The following is a 20,518-nucleotide window of genomic DNA, read 5'->3' as shown; positions in this document are numbered from 1 at the left end:
TCAATACATACTTCGTTCCGGTGCATGTGCTAGTATTGATGGATGGTGCTTATATGTAGTGATGGTTGTGTTATATGTGTGATGATGATGGATGGTGTTATATAGTGATGATGGATGTTGTTATATGTAGTGATGATGGATGGTGTTATGTGATGATGAATGATGTTATATGTGGTGATGGATGTTGTTATATGTAGTGATGATGGATGATGTTATATGTAGTGATGATGGATAGTGTTATATGTAGTGATGAAGGATGATGATGTTATATGTGGTGATGATGGATGTTGTTATATTTAGTGATGATGGGTGGTGTTATATGTGATGATGGATGGTGTTATATATAGTGATGGATGGTGTTATATGGGTGATGATGGATAGGTTGATTGATGATGTAGTGATGGTGGGTTGATGTTGTATGTAAGTGATGATGGATGGTGCTTTATGTAATGATGATGGATAGTGTATATATAGTGATGATGATGCATAGTGTTATATATAGGTGATGATGATGGCTGTGTTATCTGGTGATGATGAATGATATTATATGTGTATGATTGTTGGTGTTATAATGGTGATGTTGGACGGTTATTGCTGTTAGTGGTGATGGTTGGTGTTATGTAGTGATGTTGGATGGTGTTATATGGTGATGATGGGTGTTGTTATGTAGTGATAATGGATGATGTTATATGATGGATGATGATGTTATATGTGATGATGGGATTGTTGTTGTATGTAGTGATAATGGATGATGTTTAGTGATGATGGGTGTTGTTATGGTGATAATGGATGATGTTATATGGTGATGATGATGGATGATGTTATGTAGTGATGATGGATGTTGTTATATGTAGTGATGGTGGTGTTTGTTATATGTAGTGATGATGGATGGTGTTATGTGGTGATGGTGGGTGTTGTTATATGGTGATGATGGATGGTGTTATGTGGTGATGATGAATGTTGTTATATGTAGTGATGATGGATGTTGTTGTAGTGATGATGGATGTTATGGTGATGATGGATGGTGTTATATGATGATGGATGTTGTTATATGTAGTGATGGATGATTGTTATGTGATGATGGATGATGATATGATGATGATGATGGATGGTGTTATGTGATGATGGATGGTGTTATATGTGATGATGATGGATGGTGTTATATGGTGATGATGGATGATGTTATATGTAGTGATGATGATGGATGGTGTTATATGTGGTATGATGATGGGATGGTGTTATATTAGTGATGATGGATGATGTTATGTAGTGATGATGGATGGTGTTATATGTAGTGATCAGATGTTGTTATATGTAGTGATGATGGATGGTGTTATATGTAGTGATGATGGATGGTGTTATATGTAGTGATGATGATGGATGGTGTTATATGTAGTGATGATGGATGATGTTATTGGTGATGATGGATGGTGTTATATGTAGTGATGATGAATGTTGTTATATGTAGTGATGATGGATGGTGTTATATGTAGTGATGATGGATGATGTTATATGTAGTGATGATGATGGATGGTGTTATATGTAGTGATCATGAATGTTGTTATATGTAGTGATGATGGATGGTGTTATAGTGATGATGGATGTTGTTATATGTAGTGATGATGGATGGTGTTATATGTAGTGATGATGATGGATGGTGTTATATGTAGTGATGATGAATGTTGTTATATGTAGTGATGATGGATGGTGTTATATGTAGTGATGATGAATGATGTTATATGTAGTGATGATGGATGGTGTTATATGTAGTGATGATGGATGTTGTTATATGTAGTGATGATGGATGATGGTATATGTAGTGATGAGTGATGGATAGTCTTACATGTAATGATGATGGATGATGATGTTATATAGTGATGATGGATGGTGTTATATGTAGTGATGATGAATGTTGTTATATGTGGTGATGATGGATGATTATGTGTAGTGATGTTGATGGATGTTGTTATGTGGTGATGATGATGGATGGTGTTATATTAGTGATGATGATATTTGTTATATGTAGTGGATGTTGTTATATATGGTGATGGTGGGTGTTGTTATATGTAGTGATGATGGATGGTGTTATATGTAGTGATGGTGGGTGTTGTTATATGGTGATGATGGATGGTGTTATTGTAGTGATGATGAATGTGTTGTTATATGTGGTGATGATGGATGGTGTTATATGTAGTGGTGATGATGGATAGTGTTATATGTAGTGATGATGATGGATGGTGTTATATGTAGTGATGATGAATGTTGTCATATGTAGTGATGATGGATGTTGTTACATTGGTGATGGTGGGGTTGTTATATGTGATGATGGATGGTGTTATATGCTAGTGATGGTGGGTGTTGTTATGTGATGATGGATGGTTGTTATGTGGTGATGATGAATGTTGTTATATGTAGTGATGATGGATGTTGTTATATGTAGTGATGAACGATGGATGATGAATGTTGTTATATGGTGATGATGGATGGTGTTATGTGATGATGATGGATGGTGTTATATGTAGTGATGATGAATGTTGTTATATGTAGTGATGATGGATGGTGTTATATGTAGTGATGATGGATGATGCTATGTAGTGATGATGGATATTGTTATATGTAGTGATGATGGATGTTGTGATATGTAGTGATGATGGATGGTATTATATGTAGTGATGATGGATGGTATTATATGTAGTGATGGATGATGATGTTATATGTAGTGATGATGGATGTTGTTATATTTAGTGATGATGGATGGTATTATATGGTGATGATGGATGGTGTTATATGTAGTGATGGATGTTGTTATGGTGATGATGAATGATGTTATTTATAGTGATGATGGATGATGATATGGTGATGATGGATGTTGTTATATGTAGTGATGGTGGATGTTATACCAACAACACACCCTCCAACACCAACACACACACACACCCTCAACACCACACACACACACACCCTCCAACACCACACACACACACACAAACACACCTCCACAACACACACAACACACCCTCCAACACCACTGCGCCCTCCAACACCACACACACAACTCACCTCCAACATCACACACACAACTCACCCTCCAACACCACACACAACTCACCCTCAACACCACACACAACACACCCTCCAACACCACACACACACACACCCTCCAACACCACCCACACCCCCCCAACATGGATATTAACACGGCAATGCATCCAGAGTGAGGGTGACAACTGCTGTTGTGATGTGTTGCTGGTTTAGTGCTTTGTTTAATAATATTATACTAAGAATAGGTCTTGTTGTATGACATAAAATTGTGTGTGGTTAACTGATGCACTCATGCGCGACTGCTTGGTGGCGGGTTAAAGATCAGCTGTTGAGGAGCACTTGGCAACACTGACTCCTTTCTGCTCTCTCTCTCTCTCTCTAATCACCCACACCTTTCTGTTTTCTCACTCTATATTTTAAAATGTTATGTAACATAATGTTGAAGGGATATACATTGCCCAATTATACTTACAATCAATTTTGTGGGTAGATATCAGCTGTTCAATCGCGTCTGGCAGTCTGCAGGCGCAGTGATACCAAAGAACTGAGACGCATCATCTCCACACCACAATCTCCCTCACCACTATCTTTATTATCACAATTTCAGTGAGGCAAAGATGGATTACCTTCAGTATGTTATGCACCCGCACACTGCATTTCACACTCGCTACATATTTTTTATTTTATTTTTTACGGGGATTAACCCACCCAGGCACATCGGGGCCTGGGGAGCGAAAATGTAATAATAATAATAATAATAATAATAATAATAATAATAATAATAATAATAATAATAATTAATAGTAAATAAATTGACAATAAAAAAATAATAAAATAATAATGATAATAATAATAATAACACTGTAATAACAACAACAACAACAACAATGATAATACTGTAATAATAATAATAATAAAGAACCATAAAAAAAGCTCAAAAGCGAGAAACAATATATGTACTGTATGTTGTGTTGTCAATCGTACGAGAAACAATTAAGACCCTGCAATTGTGTGTAAACGAGGCAGAAAGTCATCAAACAACTGATCATTCATATGATACACTATGGTTTATTTGTTATTCATTAATTAGTAAAGATACGTTACTACCTAACAACCTGCAACCCCGCCCCCCCCCCCTCCACTACACTCCAATGACCATCACTATCTCACACCACCCGCCTCCAGCTCCCCCGTTCCCTCCTTCCTCTGCTATGATCGCATACTAATTACTGTGGACATACAGTACAGGTGCTCCTCTACTTACGAACGAGTCACGTTCCTGAGGCTTGTTTGTAAGTCCAATTGTTGGTAAGTCCAACTTTACTCTTGTAGGTACCAAACATATTGTAAAAAATTAAAAGATTATGGATATTTAGTACAGTTATACCGTTTAATACAGCCTTAAAACCTTGCTCACTCTTCTCCTCTTAGGTAATGTTTCTTCTATCTGGAATTTTCTTCAAAATAATCTAGTCTCATCCACATTAAACACCTGTTTTGGAAGGTAACTCCCCTCAGTGATGATGTCTATCTCTGAAAGTTTTTAAGTAGAGGAGCACCTGTATATGTTTATATTTATGTTTTTGAACTTATGATAATCATTTCTTTTATTTTTTTGCACATTCTGGATGAATAATTGTGTGTGCATGTAACAGAGTAAAAGAAATAAAATAAAAATCCGTATATCTACTCGAAATTATGAGTTGAAAAATAAGAACAACGCAACTCAAAAGGTTGGCCCAGTAGGGGGGAGAGTTAAGGTGATATAGGAACAGTGGTTTACAACCTGCTAAGTTCACAGCACCCATGTTCATTACGTAAGTCCTTACTTAGGGCTACTTCACTTAGGCATGTTTGCCCCGCACGAGAGAAGGCACGTGTTCACATGGGCGTGTTTTGCATGTTTCAGTTTGCCTGCATCTGACAAAAATAATCACAAGCACATCCAGCCCCTACCATAGATGCACCACAACTGACGTGTGTTAAAAACATGCTAGTCATATGAAGAATTCTAGAACGCTCGGCGTATTTTTTCACGGTGCCGTTTGGAAGTACAAGCATAAGTGTGGGGTACGAGTCTCCTAAGTGTGAATTTTGCTGCGAATGAATTTTCAGGCGCGTTCTCTGTCCCATTGAGCTTCATTAATTTCTAAATAGCGCGGGTCTATAGGCGCGAAAAAATAAAAATAAAAACTCTCATGTGAATCGGGCCTTATGTCATAATATGAAAGCTGTAGCTAGCCTGCTGTTTGAAATAAAATTATTACTGAAGGGTATCGTAATTTTTAATATGCGAATAAACGGGGTATGTATTGCAAATATCGAAGAGGGGTATTAAAATATAAATTGCAGATACTACTGTAAGCGGGGCTGCAATTATCAGCGTTGCAAGTAGTGAGGTATTCCTGTACTAACAGCATCCATCCAATAATCATCCCATATGTACCAAACTTTCACACACCTGGACTTGTACTGAAAGTCATCACAAAGAAATTCTGTAAAGGAACATGAAAGAAATTAACTTTGAACAAACATCCCCCTGCAGGCAAGAACCTGGCCAAGCCTAGTTTCTGAAAGTTCCTACTGCAGATTAATGTTTAAAATGAGACCCAGTCTACTTCTCCTATACATAATCTAGAAGGGTATTACTGTGCCCCCTTTGCCTGTTGTTGCTGTGTGGCTCATGCCCCATGAAAGAACCTTTTCCCCAAAACACAAGACCTCAGCTGCACCCTCCTCAAAATTAATGAGGGTTCACAGGAGGAGGTGAACTACCTTGAAATATTTTCCTGGATTTCTTAGGAGCTGAGGCTGATGAAACCCTACATGAAAAAGTTTCTTGAATATTCAAAGCTCAAACTGGTAATTCTCATCCCCATAGACCACATACTCAAAGGATAGACTGAGTTACTACAAACACTGTACCCTTGTTCATTCGGATTTCAACTTAATTCGTGTTTTTTGTTTTGTTTTTAAATGAATTAAAAGATTTTAATTCGGAATGAATCTGAAATAACCGAGCGGTTCTGAAGTTGATTACTGTATTATAGGAATATATTATGAAATACATTAAGATGAAAAATTATAGGAATAGAATATGAATTAGAGTATATTAAGGTACTGTATAAAATTACGTTTGATGTGTAGCTGGGGAGAAGAGGAAGGAAGGAAGGAAGGAAGGAAGGAAGGAAGGAAGGAAGGAAGGAAGGAAGGAAGGAAGGAAGGAAGGAAGGAAGGAGGGAGGGAGAGAGAGAGGACAACTCACCACCTCCCACTTGGCAACCTGCAATCCCTTTATAACAATATCCAATTCACCATAATTTCCATATTAGTTAGGTTCATTTGGTGCCAGATTATTAAAACATAATCGAAAAATAATTAATTTCTCCCCCAAAATCCCACACTCAATCCCAGATGAGCTATTGCACCGTAATAACAGTGATATCTCCGTTAGCCAGAACAATGGGTGCAGAGCACTTCCAGGAATGAGAGATTTCCTGGTAATGAGACAACTCTCTCAAAACTGGAAAAAAATCCCTCTTCCCCGGAATTTCCCGGGTAATGGAAAAATTTTCTCAGAAGCTTCAGAAATTGCCCATTACAGTAGGGTCGGGATATATCACGAAATAGGGTCCAACGATGTTCGCTATATACTAAATCGCGATATATAATTACAATGGGGAAATAGGGTTAGGTTCTGGAGGCCAAAAAAGTGACTAAACTTGACATAACGAGTTCATTTTCTTCCTAACTAAAGCACCAATGAGCATTAGACTTGGGAACAACAGGCTATTTCAATATGAAGGAACACCAGACTCGGCAGCAGACGCCACACTGCCACCTTCACTTGACAATCCCACACCTACATAAACGAACACCAAAATTATTAGTTACGGTATTAAATCTTTTCCACTATCTTCACTTCACTTTTCACATCACTAGCAACCCATTTACGCTCACTTTAGAAATTGGAATCTGCACCAGATTCGGCAGCTGACGCGCCACCCCGAGAACAACAGATGACACACTGCCACCGTCATTTAACAATCATAAATGAACAAACCAAAAATATTAATTACAGTATTAAATCATTTCCATTCTCTTCACTTCACTTTTCACGTCACTAGTAACCCATTTACACTCACTTTAGAAATTGGAATCTGCACCAGATTCGGCAGCTGAAACGCCACCCCGAGAACAACAGATGACACACTGCCACCGTCATTTAACAATCATAAATGAACAAACCAAAAATATTAATTACAGTATTAAATCATTTCCATTCTCTTCACTTCACTTTTCACGTCACTAGTAACCCATTTACACTCACTTTAGAAGTCGTAATCTGCAGCAGAGTTGGCTGCTTTCTCGTCACCAACTCAGAAAAACTGAGCAGATGAGAGTGAATGCGTGAGTGAGCAGCCACGGTGGCGCCTCTGGTGATCAAATAACACATTTGTTTGCCACGGCGGTACATTTGAAATATTTCTTGTCCACTTTCCCTCGTGAAATAAAAAATGTATAGCTATATACAGGTACTCCTCGACATACGACCTACTCGGCTTACGACAACCAGGACATGCGACCGCCGTAGTAGTATAAAATATTTTTCAAATTACATATTTTCTAGTACCGAAACGTTTCCGTCCCATATGACAGCATGGGCTGGGCCGCCTCGTGGTGTACAGCATCCACACCGTAGCCTGCTCAGTTGGTGTTTGGCCGTCGTTGAAGTTAGTGATCGCGCTGTGTACTGACAAAATTTTTTTTTCTAATTCCCTTTAAAATGGCTGGCAAGCGTAATAGTGAGAGTTCTTGTGGTGCTGATAAGAAAAAGAGACAGTCAATTACTTTTGAGATGAAAATGAAAAGAATAATGCAATATGAAAATGGAAAAACGGGAGCAACCATTTCACGCGACCTTGGCTTCTCTCACTCGACGATATCAAAAATTTTGAAGGACAAGGCAAAGGCATTTACTACTATTAATAAGGGGATGCAAATGTTTGAAGAAATGGATCAAAATGTTGAGTTTTGCAAAAGTTGACAGACAGATCCAAGATGCACTTGCTTGCTACAGGGAGATTTACAATGAAAAGAAAAGGCAAATGCCCCACCACTGCTGCCTCTGCACTCCTTAAAGATGATTCAATACCTACAACAAGCAAGTATGTTAGCCTGTCTGAAGAAAGCGAAATTGATGACCCACCCAGCCCTGTCTCCTCCTCTGCTTCATCCAATTAATGTACAGTATAGTCTGCATTTACGCGGTCAATTGAACCAGTGGAGGCCCGCGTAAAATGAGAAACGCGTAAATGAAATACAGGCATGCCCGGGTTACAGAATTTCGCTCTTACGGAATTTATAAATTATGACCAATAATTTCGCGTTACGGCCCGTAAATCCGCCCTTATGGAAATTGGGGTAAATTTTAACAAACACAAGGCCTCACAGATGCCATTCAGATTGACAGACTTGACAAGTTTTATCGACCATAAAGACAGTTGAAGCTTTAAACATCACTCACAATGGATCTTGAATATTCCAACTGTAATCAGACATACCTAAGTTGCCTCAACAATTGCAACCCCAGTTGCAATATCAAATTCTGTGTCACCACTAAAAAATAATACAGTAGTCCCTGGTGCACTCTTAAGATTAAGAGAAAAAGGACGACTCAGGAGACCTTGAAGTGAGAGAAAACGGACTCCTATGACGGGCACTCAAATAAAGAGACATGGCTAGCACATGTTTTGTGGACTACCCACTATACAGTATCCTTTTCATCACTTTGTAATAAACCTCGTCATGCCTATGTGTGTTTCTGATAATTACCATAACATTATATATTTATATATTAGGCGGTTGTACAAACACAAGGCCTCACACATGCCATTCAGACTGACAACTTGACAAGTTTTACCAACCATAAAGACAGTTGAAGCTTTAAACATCACTCACAATGGATCTTGAATATTCCAACTGTAATCAGACATACCTAAGTTGCCTCAACAATTGCAACCCCAGTTGCAATATCAAATTCTGTGTCACCACTAAAAAATAATACAGTAGTCCCTGGTGCACTCTTAAGATTAAGAGAAAAAGGACGACTCAGGCGACCTTGAAGTGAGAGAAAACGGACTCCTATGACGGGGCACTCAAATAAACATACACATAGCTGTATAATGCAATATTATGCAATATTAACCCCTAAATTGGTGTTTTAAGAAGGTATATCATAAATTATTTAATGTACTGTATTGTATGTGTTTATAAATGTTTATTTTCTTTAGTAAAAGTGCTTGAATTACTTTTTTGGAGCAGAAAAAATTCCTTAGGAACGCATCTCCAGTTTTATAATGGAAGTCAATGAGAAAATAGGTTTCGCGGTACGGAATTTCGCGATACGGTCAATTTTCCAGGAACGGAACCCTGCCTGTAACAGAACATATGGGATTAATTGAAATAGAGACTGAGCTGACTCCCAAACTCCACTTTTTCCGTAACAATACGTACGTTGTAGTAAAAATAACATCTTAATTATATGATGGTATGCACAGACAATTAATAATTAAGAGAAATATCAATAATATTAGGTTTTTTAACACTTACTTTAATAGAAAAGCTGGGTCGGCACACGTGGATGGCGGCTGGTTCCGAGGCAGAAGGCAGATTAGTTGCCCTCAGATGAATCACTTTCACTACTCGCAGAGGTTTGCAGGGCCTCCCAGACAAACCCCTCAAAGTCCATATCCTCACTGTCGATATCACTATCACTGACTTGGGCAAGCTGTGGTTGTGGTGGGTTGCGGGCGAGGAAGTCCTCAATACTACGTTGACGACTAGCACTGATGTTGTTGAGATAGATCTGGATATACGGCTCCATAACTTTCGTCAGATGGTTATTAGACGCTTCATACCGATGCTTGTCTGGGTCGTTGTCAAGAATGAGCTTAATTTTCTCCCCCAACTCGATGATTTCCTTCACATTATCATGGCTTGGTCCAGGTAATTCAATGTTTTTCTCTGGTGGTGGGGGTCCCACGGAAGCCGTTGTGAGGGGAATAGCGGACACAAGAGAGAACTGTATACGCCGACTGAGAACAATGAGACAGGCCCTGCTAGGTCAGCGACTTCTACCCTCTGGTGACAGGGCACGTCATGTTACATTAGACCAATCACAGCTAGCGGCGGAGGGAGGTAAGGATGCATGGCCCAATCACAGTCCGATACGTCATATGACGTCAGCGATAACGTAAGAGCAGCCTAATGCGCACCACTCACTGTGCCGCTTCCCGCGTATGGTCAAGAATGGACCACGTGGGTAAAAAATGGCGCGGCGGTCTGGACCTCTCCAGCCACTCGCAGCGTAAATGACCAAATTTACCGCATAATTAAAGCATTTTCATTCTGGCAAGGCACCGCGTAAATGACCAAAAGTGTAAACAAAAACCACGTAAATGAGTGCATTCAGCTGACTGCATTAAAGGTAAGTGCATAGTAATACTTTATTCATTTTTCATTATTGATTACTTTTACTGTACCGTTTTTCATTTTAGAATTTCTATGTATTATTTTCACATTTTCGACTTACGACCTGGTCGTCGGTCCAGAACCCTGTCGTAAGTCGAGGAGAGACTGTATAGGAAAGTTTCTATAATTTTGGTAGCCGCGATATAAAAAAAATCTTTTTATAAAGTCGTGATATATTCTGACCCTACTGTACATTAGGGGGCAGTGAAATTTTGCTCAAAGCTGCACTCTTCAGGCATTGTTCCTTATACATATCTAAGACTCCATGCCAAATTTGAAGCTGATATGTCGAGGTTTAGTCTGCCGCATTTTCTACTGAAATTTTTAAATTTATCTACAGTACTAGCCAAACAGCCTCTGTGGCGGTGCAATGTTCTGTTCAGTGTTTATCAACTTTTTTTCATATCTCTTATTTCATTTAAGTTGTCTTGTTGCAGATGAGTATGGTGCTATGTCTATATTGATTATCAGGGCTCTGACAGACACTAGTTCACAGAACCGGACAAGACTCCCTACACTGGCTGCCGCTTGTGACCTATACTTGATTAGTGATTATGCTGGAGCTGCCATTGCTACTGCCACCTTAACTGACTATGGCATTATCACAAAGGACGACAAGAGTCAGGTTATTGGACCACATAAGCTGCGGGATGCGAGACAAAAATACCGATTTAAGAGGCAAGAAATTGAGATGGCTAGTTTAGATAATTTGACGTCACTCTATTTTGATGGTAAGAAGACCGCCACTCGTGTGATGATAAAGAATGAGAAGACCGAGAAATGGAGTTCGAGGATGATGGTGAAAGATCATTATGTCATCATGGTTGAGCCTGGCAATGAATATCTCACACATGTGACTCCCAAGACTGGACACGGAAAGCAGATTCTGGTGGAGAAATCTCTAACCCAGCAGCCCATTGTGTGTGTTGGTTGTGATGGAACCAATGTAAATGTAGGATCAGAAAATGGAGTCATTCATCATCTTGAAATGTTACTTGGTCACCCGCTCCATTATTTCATATGTCAGCTTCACGGAAATGAGCTGCCTTTCTGCACAGTTTTTTATCACTATGACGGTAAACCAAGTGGTCCTGAGCATTGGCGTGGTCCCATTGGAAAGCAGATCAAGGAGTCTTTGTCTGAGCTTCCAGTTGTCGCCTTCCAGCCAGTCAGTTTCCCTGATTTCCCTGTGTTTAATGATGAAGTGGAGAAAGATCTGTCCTGGGATCAGAAATACCTGTATAGGATTTGTAAAGGAGTTATCACAGGTGTTGTTGAAGATGACTTGGCTGCTATTGAGCCAGGTCCTCCCTGTGTGTCAAGGTGGAACACCTTATGGAGTAGAATCCTCAGGCTGTATGTAGCAACATCAAGACCCAGCCATGAGTTGAAAAGAATTGTCATTACAATAATAAAGTTCAGTGCTCCAATGTGGTTTTACATCAAGATACACCCTTACGTAACACACGGCTCAAGGAACGTATTCCAGTCCCTGCTATATATGAAACACCTGAATAGTGAGGAGGAGACGATAGTGAAGAAGGCTGTCCAGAGAAATGCATACTTCGCCCACACAGATCAACTTCTTCTTGGTATGTGTGCAGATGAGGACATGACTGTTAGAGAAAAAGCTGTCTCAATGATAAGAAAAATTAGAGAGGAGAATCAGCAAAAGGAAGAATGCACTGGCAGATCTGAAGAGGAGGAGGAAGATTCTGATGCTGCTGTTGACGAGAATTTGTTAAACTATACTGATGAGGAGGGTAAAGATGGAGATGGGAATGAGGATGTGCCTCCTGTAGTCAACATGAGAAAGGTGGTGACTCCGAAACTAAAGTGGCAAGCAAAAAACTATCATTCCATGATTAACTGGAGGAATGAACTCAAGACTGAGCCTCCTTACATTGCTTCTCTGTCAAATCTACAGGTTAATGACATTCTTGAGACACCATTAGTGGTGCCCAAGTGGCCAAACAGCACTCAGGCGGTCGAGAGAGGCATAAAAGTGATGACTGAAGCTTGCACTGAAGTGACGGGATACGAATCGAGAGATGGATATATTAGGCAAAGATTATTGTCTAGGAAAATGATGCCAAGGTTCCGCACAAAAAAGAATTTCAATATGAACTTGTAATGATTTTCTATACGGTGTACCTGTAAAATAACATGTGAATTAAATCGATGTCACCCATGTAAAATTTATCATTATCCTGGAAAACATTAAATGACACCTAATTTTTGGTATACACTAAAAGTTGACAAAAAGTCGTTCGCGATGCGGCAGGGTAAGTATGCATGAAATGGCATGAAATTTTGCACAGGTGTTTGTTACAGCCATACAAACGATGCCTGCCTGAAAAGTGCAGCCTGCAACTCAAATAAAAGTGTTTTTTCCCTGCCCCCTACTGTACATCATCTCTTGAACCTAGAAAAATATCCCTCATCCTCGGAATTTTCTGGGTAACGGAAAAATGTTCTTGGAAGTCCCAGAAATTGCCCATTACATCAGCTCTTAAACCCGGAAAAATATCCCCAATCCCCAGAAAATTCCAGATACCACAAAATTTTTCTCGGAATTTCCAGAAAATGCTCCTCATTTTCATCTCTCAAACCCAGAAAAAAACCTCCCCCATTCCTGGAATTTTCAGGGTATTGGGAATTAATAATTTTTTCCGGAAAATGTGCCCCTCGGAAAATTTTTTAATTCTGGCTATCAGAGAGTTCAGAGTTAGAGCGATTCCAGCTAACATAGATATTATTACCATATTCTCAGTCTCTTGTTAACAGAGCTGGAACAGCTGATCGGTTCTGCTGACCTGCTCCCTAATAATGTTGTCAGCACTCACTATCTCTCAAGCACCATTGTTGTCACTGCTCAAGAGGGTTGGTGCTTACCAAAGGATCTGTCTTGAGCACTTAGTAAATAATATTGTATTGCATTTATCAGAACTTAATCAATACAGTATTATTGTACAGTAATGTATAATGCATCTCCATATGCCCTGATGTTTTCACTGATGTGAGAATCTTGCGGCAGCTGTGAATGTAGTCGAGTTGCCAATTCATTAATATAATTTTCCTCATTATTTAAGCAAATATACAAACACTTGGAAAGTTCTCATTATCTAAAATATTGCTGAATAGTTTATTATAAAAATGCTACCAATGGTTTGTTTAATATTTATCCCCACAGTGACACAGCTGAAAATAGATCCACCAATCACAATCACCATTACATACAGCCTTACCTTACCAAGTATTGCAGCGTAAATTTGCGAGTACAAGACCCAGGCTGGGGTCACTGTGCATGTATATCAGCTTGTGTGAAATGTTGGGTATGAGTACAACAGTTCTATTATAATGCAGTACAGTACTATCCTTAGAAAAACCAGCGCTAGGAAAGGAGATGGTTGGAATAAGGATTGCAACTATGTTGTACAGTACTGGAAAACAAATAAGGTCAACAAAGACAAGGGAAGGCCTCTCTGTGTGCACACTTCAACAGCAGCCTGTATAGTAACCACCTCCAACATACACATTATAAAACAAGAACTAAAAATTAGGTTTCATAACAGAAAATATACATAAATACTATTACAGTGGTTCCATATGCAGTTATTATGTTGACTTTTTCAGTATCTTCAACTGAATAAGGTAACAAATTGGAAAGTACTTCATAAAATCATATTAAAATAATACTGTACAGTACTTACTTCACAAACAGGACAAGTTGTAGCTAACATTTTGTATCCCTTTAGAAGATATTGTCCCATTACAGATGATATCTTGTTATTGCGTTCCCGTCTGGCCTCATTAACTTTGAGTTCTGCCTCAGAAGGTGGACTCCAAGAAAGTTCATCATCCAGATAAGCCATTGTGGACACTGTATAAAAATATATTTAACAACTGCATTATGTACATAAATATTATTGGTGTTAGCATAACTTCACATGCACTTTACCCTTTCCACACTTTGCTGGTCCGTAAGCCACGCCCCTCATCAATAGCTACAAATAGCAGATTGGTTCCCCTGAGTGATTTACCTTTCTCCGGACTGCGCATGTGTAAGCGCGTAATTATATCAACCTTTTATGATAAATATTTAAAATATTCTTATGTCCTCTCTGAAGTGCTTATGCCTTGAAATCATCTGTATTTCGATAGTTCAGATATTTAACACTATTTTAGATAATAAGAGGTCTGTTTACCAATTGTGAGCACATTTAGTTTGAATTTTCTATGAACCAAACAGCTACAGTAATACCTCCGTTAGCTAGAATCCCCCAAACCAGGAACTCTCCGATAAACCGAAACTGAAATTTTCTCGGAATTTTGGTCCCCAAAGCTGGAATTTTCCAGAAAATTCCAGCCTTGGGAATGATTTTCTGAGGGACACATTTTCCGGAAAATTCTGAGAAAATTTTGGGGAAGGGGGAGTTTTTCCGGCTTTGAGAAATGAAAATCGGGCACATTTTCCGGGAATTCCGAGAAATTTTTTTACGGTACCCGGAAAATTCCGAGGATGGGTTGGAGAGATGATGTAATGTGCATTGGGCAATTTCTGGAACTTCTGAGAACATTTTTCCGTTACCCGGAAAATTCCGGGGATGAGGGATTTTTTTCCGTCTTTGAGAGTCACTTTGTAACGGAAGTACTCTGCACCAAGTTTGCCGGCAAACAGAGATACAGGGGGGTAAACTGTATTAGTATAGCCGTTTCCGCTACTTCATAAATCTTTTAGGTTATTATTTACAATTTCACAGCAGTTTCCATAAAAATGATCAATATGTATATCAGAACTCACTGATGAAAATATATTAAGACTATAAACATGAAAATAAATAACTCGTCGGCTGTAATGACTTGCCCCGCACCACCTAGGGACAGCTCTGGATTGAAACCATTAAATTCTCAAAATTTAATACAGGGTGACTTGCAAATGGTTAATATTTGTTTAATGGCTGCGGCAAGGTTTTCATATCTGTTTATTCTAGGATACGTTTGGTTAGGTTAGGTTTCAACAGTGATTTGGAAGTTGAAATTGTAATGAGAATATTTTTTTGGGGGGTATTATTATTGTTTCGATCATCCAGCAAATTTTAGGATTTTAAGTTACCACCATCTGACAGATATTTACCGGTTCAGTTAGGTTAGGTAAAAGATAATTTCAACTCCTGAATAGGTGAATGACCGAAACGATGTCACTTTTTATTTGTGTATTAAGGTCAGATTTGAGTAAACACACCTAAATACACACACAAAAAAAATAAAAAAAGGAGCCACAGCCATTAAACGAATATTTACCAAGCAAATTTACCCAATTACTTTAAAATATACACCCAAAAGGCTTTTAGATAAAATTTATGGTAAAATTTTACTTGTTGCCACTACAGTATACGAAATCGAAGTTGAAACTATGTTTTTCTGATGGATTTTGATGAGTTATGAATGAATATGACCTTCATTTCTGGCACCAATCAATAGTTTCTGAGATTAGGCCCCCCTCCCATCTCAGAATCTTTAGAGATTTGCTATAAAAATCAAGGTAAGAAGTGTTCAAAACACATTGAAAACCATCGGAAAAACAAAACCCTAACCAACCTAACTTGGGAGCTCCACAGTCATTCGATGTTTTGAGTGTGTACTGCCACGTCGTTCGATTTTCAGGGTGTGTACCGCCACGTACGAACATACATAATAAACGTAATTTGTGCCAGAAATGCCATTAAAGAAGTGTCCTAGAGGTAATTATTAGTGTTTGCCCCTTACCTCCATTTCGATATGAGAAATTTTTTTCTGATGTATTTTGGTGTGTTTCAGCCAGACGTGACCTTCGTTTCTTGTGGAAATGAATCTTTTTTTTTTTTAGATTTTTCTAGAAACTTGAAAAACACCAAAACCGGCTCTTTTCACAAGAAATGAAGGTCAAATTTAACTGAATTACACCAAAATACATCAGAAAAACAATTTCTCATAACAAAGGAATGAAACCTAACCAATCCTAGCCTAATCTAAACAGCATCACAAAAATTGTGACCAAATCTCAGGTTGCTGATCTGACTTTCTGCCTCATTTACACACAATTGCAGGGTCTCAATTGTTTCACTTACTATTGACAACACAACATACATTATATTGTTTCTCACTTTTGATCTTTTTTTCATTTTGTATTTCTTTATGGTTCTTTATTATTATTACATTTTCGCCCCCCAGGCCCCTGATGTGGGTCAGTGACCTGTGCCCGGGTGGGCTAATCCGTAAAAAAAAAAAAAAACACTAACCCAACCTAACCAAAACTAACCTAACCTAAGCCAGGTACCCTTAAATTCGGATACCTCAAAATTACACCTCTTTACTTTTTTGGCTATGGGGTCTTAGGAATTTCTTGTACACACGAATGCACATCTGTTTTTTCTGTAAAAACACTGCTTACCACACTTTGGGCACTGTCTGGCTCTAGGTAACACTCCATGCTTCCGGAATATTTCAAGTGCAGCTTCTTGGTTGTAGTAAGTGTCCCTATTACTTTAAAATGTTTCAGGTTGCAGTGGAAGCAAATATCTGTCATGGCTACTTTTGAAAAAGTGGCGAGTGTGAAGGATATGCGGATTGATACCAAATTTTTAAATGTCTTCATTGCGCATGCCTCAACCTCAGGTCACGGTATTGTGAAAGTGCAGATAACGGCTGGTACCATGACGTCACGGTAAACAGACCGTTGAACCACCATTTAACAGTGAAAGTAGATCTGTCTTTCAGGGCAAATATATTGAAAAAGGAGCACTCGCAAAAATCGCTATTCTTAAAAATCGATTCAATTTTAAAAATAAAACATAACTATAAGAGTGAGAAAAAGAAATGACTTTATGGGGTAAAACTAATATTAACCATCATAGAATTGTCAAAATTACTGATTGCAACTACAAAATTCCCAAGCTTCGTAGGTTGCGACTCTAGTTACATCTCCCAAGGTGCCAGCCTTCCAGAGACAACTAACGGTAGACAATCGTTTGGCATAACAAGATGCTGGGTTCAATTACAGTTGTGGTGGACAACTCGTACTCAAGTAAATCATACCCATGAGAATAGGTCAAGTCGTACTCAATTACAAGATAACTCGTACATGTAATACACATGATCACGAAACCTCATGCTATGTCAACTAACTACTCAGACCTCCAACTTCATTCACACCGCTAGGTGGCAGCACTCATGTACACGTCAATCACGCCAATAGAGGAGAGCACTCGTGCACACACTCATTCACGCCACACAGTGGTTCATTCGCTCGGCTCGTTCGCATAACATAAACATTCACTAATTCCTGTAAAGCTCTTTCTACCATTTGTCGAATATGCGTTGCAATAAATCAAAATCTAATTTTTAATTGACAATCACTAATCAAAAATCAACTATGATTTAAGGTCAACATTGAAAATCCATCAATCTCAGATTTGTATAATTCACACGAGCATCACAATCACCAAACTGGTTTTAATACTAACTGATTTGTTTATAAAAAGCTGGAGCTGAAAAATATATCTGTTTTTATGCATGTCTAGACTCCTCCATGTCTACATTTTGCTGACTTATGACTATTTTAAACATTTACATTGCCCAGTTTATAAATTGAAACTGCCAAATCTATTAGCCTGAAATCTGTAAATTGCATTAAAGTTATTGTAAAACACAGTGTGAAATATGTACTTGTAGCGCAATGTTTGTGTGATGAAATATGATACCTATGTAATGAGATACAACCGTTTTGAGGGACTGCATTACATTTTATTATTTCACTGCACATTCCTAAAAGATTTACATAATCTTTTTTTGTAATCAGAGATGAAGCTAAAATTTTATGGAACTCCTCCAGACTGTGTTAAATTCAATTTAATTATTCTTTCATTCGGGGGGGCTCCCCTTGTCTCAGGGGCCCGGGCACCCTCCCTTAATCTGGCCCTGAATAGTTCATAAGCTATAATAACGCTTTGACAGCAGCTACCTATGCATGGTATATATACCAATAGGTATGGATTATCTCTTGAATTGGGTGCAAGTGATCTTGGGTACGAGTTATCTCGTGAGTTGCGTACAAGTTATCTTAGATACGAGTTGGCGTGGGTACGAGTTAACTTTTTTTAGTACGATTTATCTTGGGTATGAGTTGACTAAGGGGATAGACCCCATTTCGTCACAAACCTAGTTTGTCACCAAAAAACTCAACTCGTCATAAAAAAAAACATTTCGTCACCACTAACGGTCTGGTGATGAAAAAGTTGCTGGTATTAGTGACGAATTGTACGTTATTATTTTACACAAATAGAAATTACACGTTTACAGACACCACACCAGACCAGCATTTGAAGAACTACAAGAAAAAGCACAACAGTCAGAACTCGTCAAGAAACTCACTGATTACATGAGCCATACATGGTTTAACAACAAAGTCTGGTCAGTCGGTAATTGGTGTAATTTCCGACGTCTGGTTAGAACAAGTAACGATGTTGAGGGCTGGCACCAGCACATAAACCACCGAACAGCAAAGAATAATCTCGCTCTATACCTCCTTGTACCTCTTCACAGAAAAGCCTCAATGGTTGATTTGCAATTACATCTAGTTGCTGAGCGCAAGCTAAATTTGTGCGCAAGAAAAGGAAATCATCACAAACAAGTCTGTCTCTGGACGCTGTGGGATTTTTATTTTTTTTATCCTCTTCGCCACTGATCGGCTCGTTAGCCGCTTGGGCGATCGGTCACGTCTCTGATTACTTTTCCTTTTCATTTCGCTCGCTGAATATGAAGAAAAAATATCACTATTTCTAATTTCCTAAAAAAATGTCAGTGTCTTCTTCCAAGCTTGCATGAGTAATAACAATGCTTTTATTTTATTATTTTTTTTACATATTGTTTAAGTGAGATGATTGCAGGCGTATTAACAATGTTTTTATTTTTGTTTTGTTTTAGTTCTTAATAAATTGTTTTAGCGAGATGCTTGCATGAGTGATAACGTATTTTTTTGTGGCAAATTTTATTTTCGTCTTTAATAAATTGTTGTAATGAGATGCTTTCATGATCCAATGTATGTACACAAAGATAGTAAACCAGCCATTAGGTCTGCACTGCTTCAGTGAATATATAATGAAGGTCCAAAGCCCTTGAAATGGTGATGGGAATAAACGTGGTGACGAAACGGGTAAAAAAAAGTGGTGACGAAATGGGTACGAGATGACCATAACCCCAATTACAGTGCCCGAATACATGTAGCAACGTCTAACTAACCAGATTCAATCTCATTTAATGTCCAAATTGTACAAACAAAATTATGGATAGTCTGCTACAATGCCTCTGTCCATGACAGACTTAAATACATACACTTATAACCACTCCTTCCATGGAAACATCTAGACCAGTAAAGAGACAATAGGTCTCTCCCACTGAATTTTTAACTCAACAATCCTTAATATAATGAGTTCCAGGCCCTAGGTACTTGTTATTTTTAAGTACATTTGTTAACCTTGTAATGTACATAATTAAGGTATCATATTACAACCCACACTCGTCCAGTACAGCACAAACCTTCCATGGTCTTCAGTCTGCAGTGTTGTGGTCGTTCTTACCGCTATGTTCATGTCAGCTTCTCCAGTTATTCAAAATTGATTCCTCCTTAAATAATATTAGTAAGATATTCTTTCTAATTTCTACTTAATATTATATATTTAAAAAGTAAATTCTATATATTTTGTACTACTAAGTAATAAATATAGGGTATTAAGGACCGTGTAAGAGTCTCTTTGGAATAGACACCCGAGCGGCATAATTAAACTAAGGTGATGGTACTGTACATAATTTTTATATACATATACAGATACATTTCTGAGTTTGTGTGTGAAATTTTAGTTGAGAAGCTCCATTAATGTATCTAAAGATCCCCAAATTGTATCTT

At 38.3% G+C, this 20,518-nt stretch overlaps 1 protein-coding gene across 1 annotated transcript in view; it reads right to left on the bottom strand.

Annotated features, from left to right (window-relative positions):
- Positions 1-20,250, bottom strand: part of LOC121871019 (protein ZNRD2-like) — a 34,646-nt gene extending 14,396 nt beyond the window's left edge. Inside the window, exons 1-2 of the mRNA XM_042373074.1 lie at positions 20,152-20,250; positions 14,289-14,458 (exon numbers count right to left, since the gene is read on the bottom strand). Of these exons, the coding sequence (XP_042229008.1) occupies positions 14,289-14,458; positions 20,152-20,158 (177 nt within the window). The 5' untranslated portion in view covers positions 20,159-20,250. The remainder of the gene's footprint in view (positions 1-14,288; positions 14,459-20,151) is intronic.
- Positions 20,251-20,518: the final 268 nt, after the last annotated feature.

The sequence above is a fragment of the Homarus americanus genome, unplaced genomic scaffold (assembly GCF_018991925.1).
Source record: "Homarus americanus isolate GMGI-L3 unplaced genomic scaffold, GMGI_Hamer_2.0 scaffold52512, whole genome shotgun sequence".
Classification (NCBI taxonomy): Eukaryota; Metazoa; Arthropoda; class Malacostraca; order Decapoda; family Nephropidae; genus Homarus; species Homarus americanus.
This window is presented reverse-complemented; position numbering and strand designations above follow the sequence as displayed.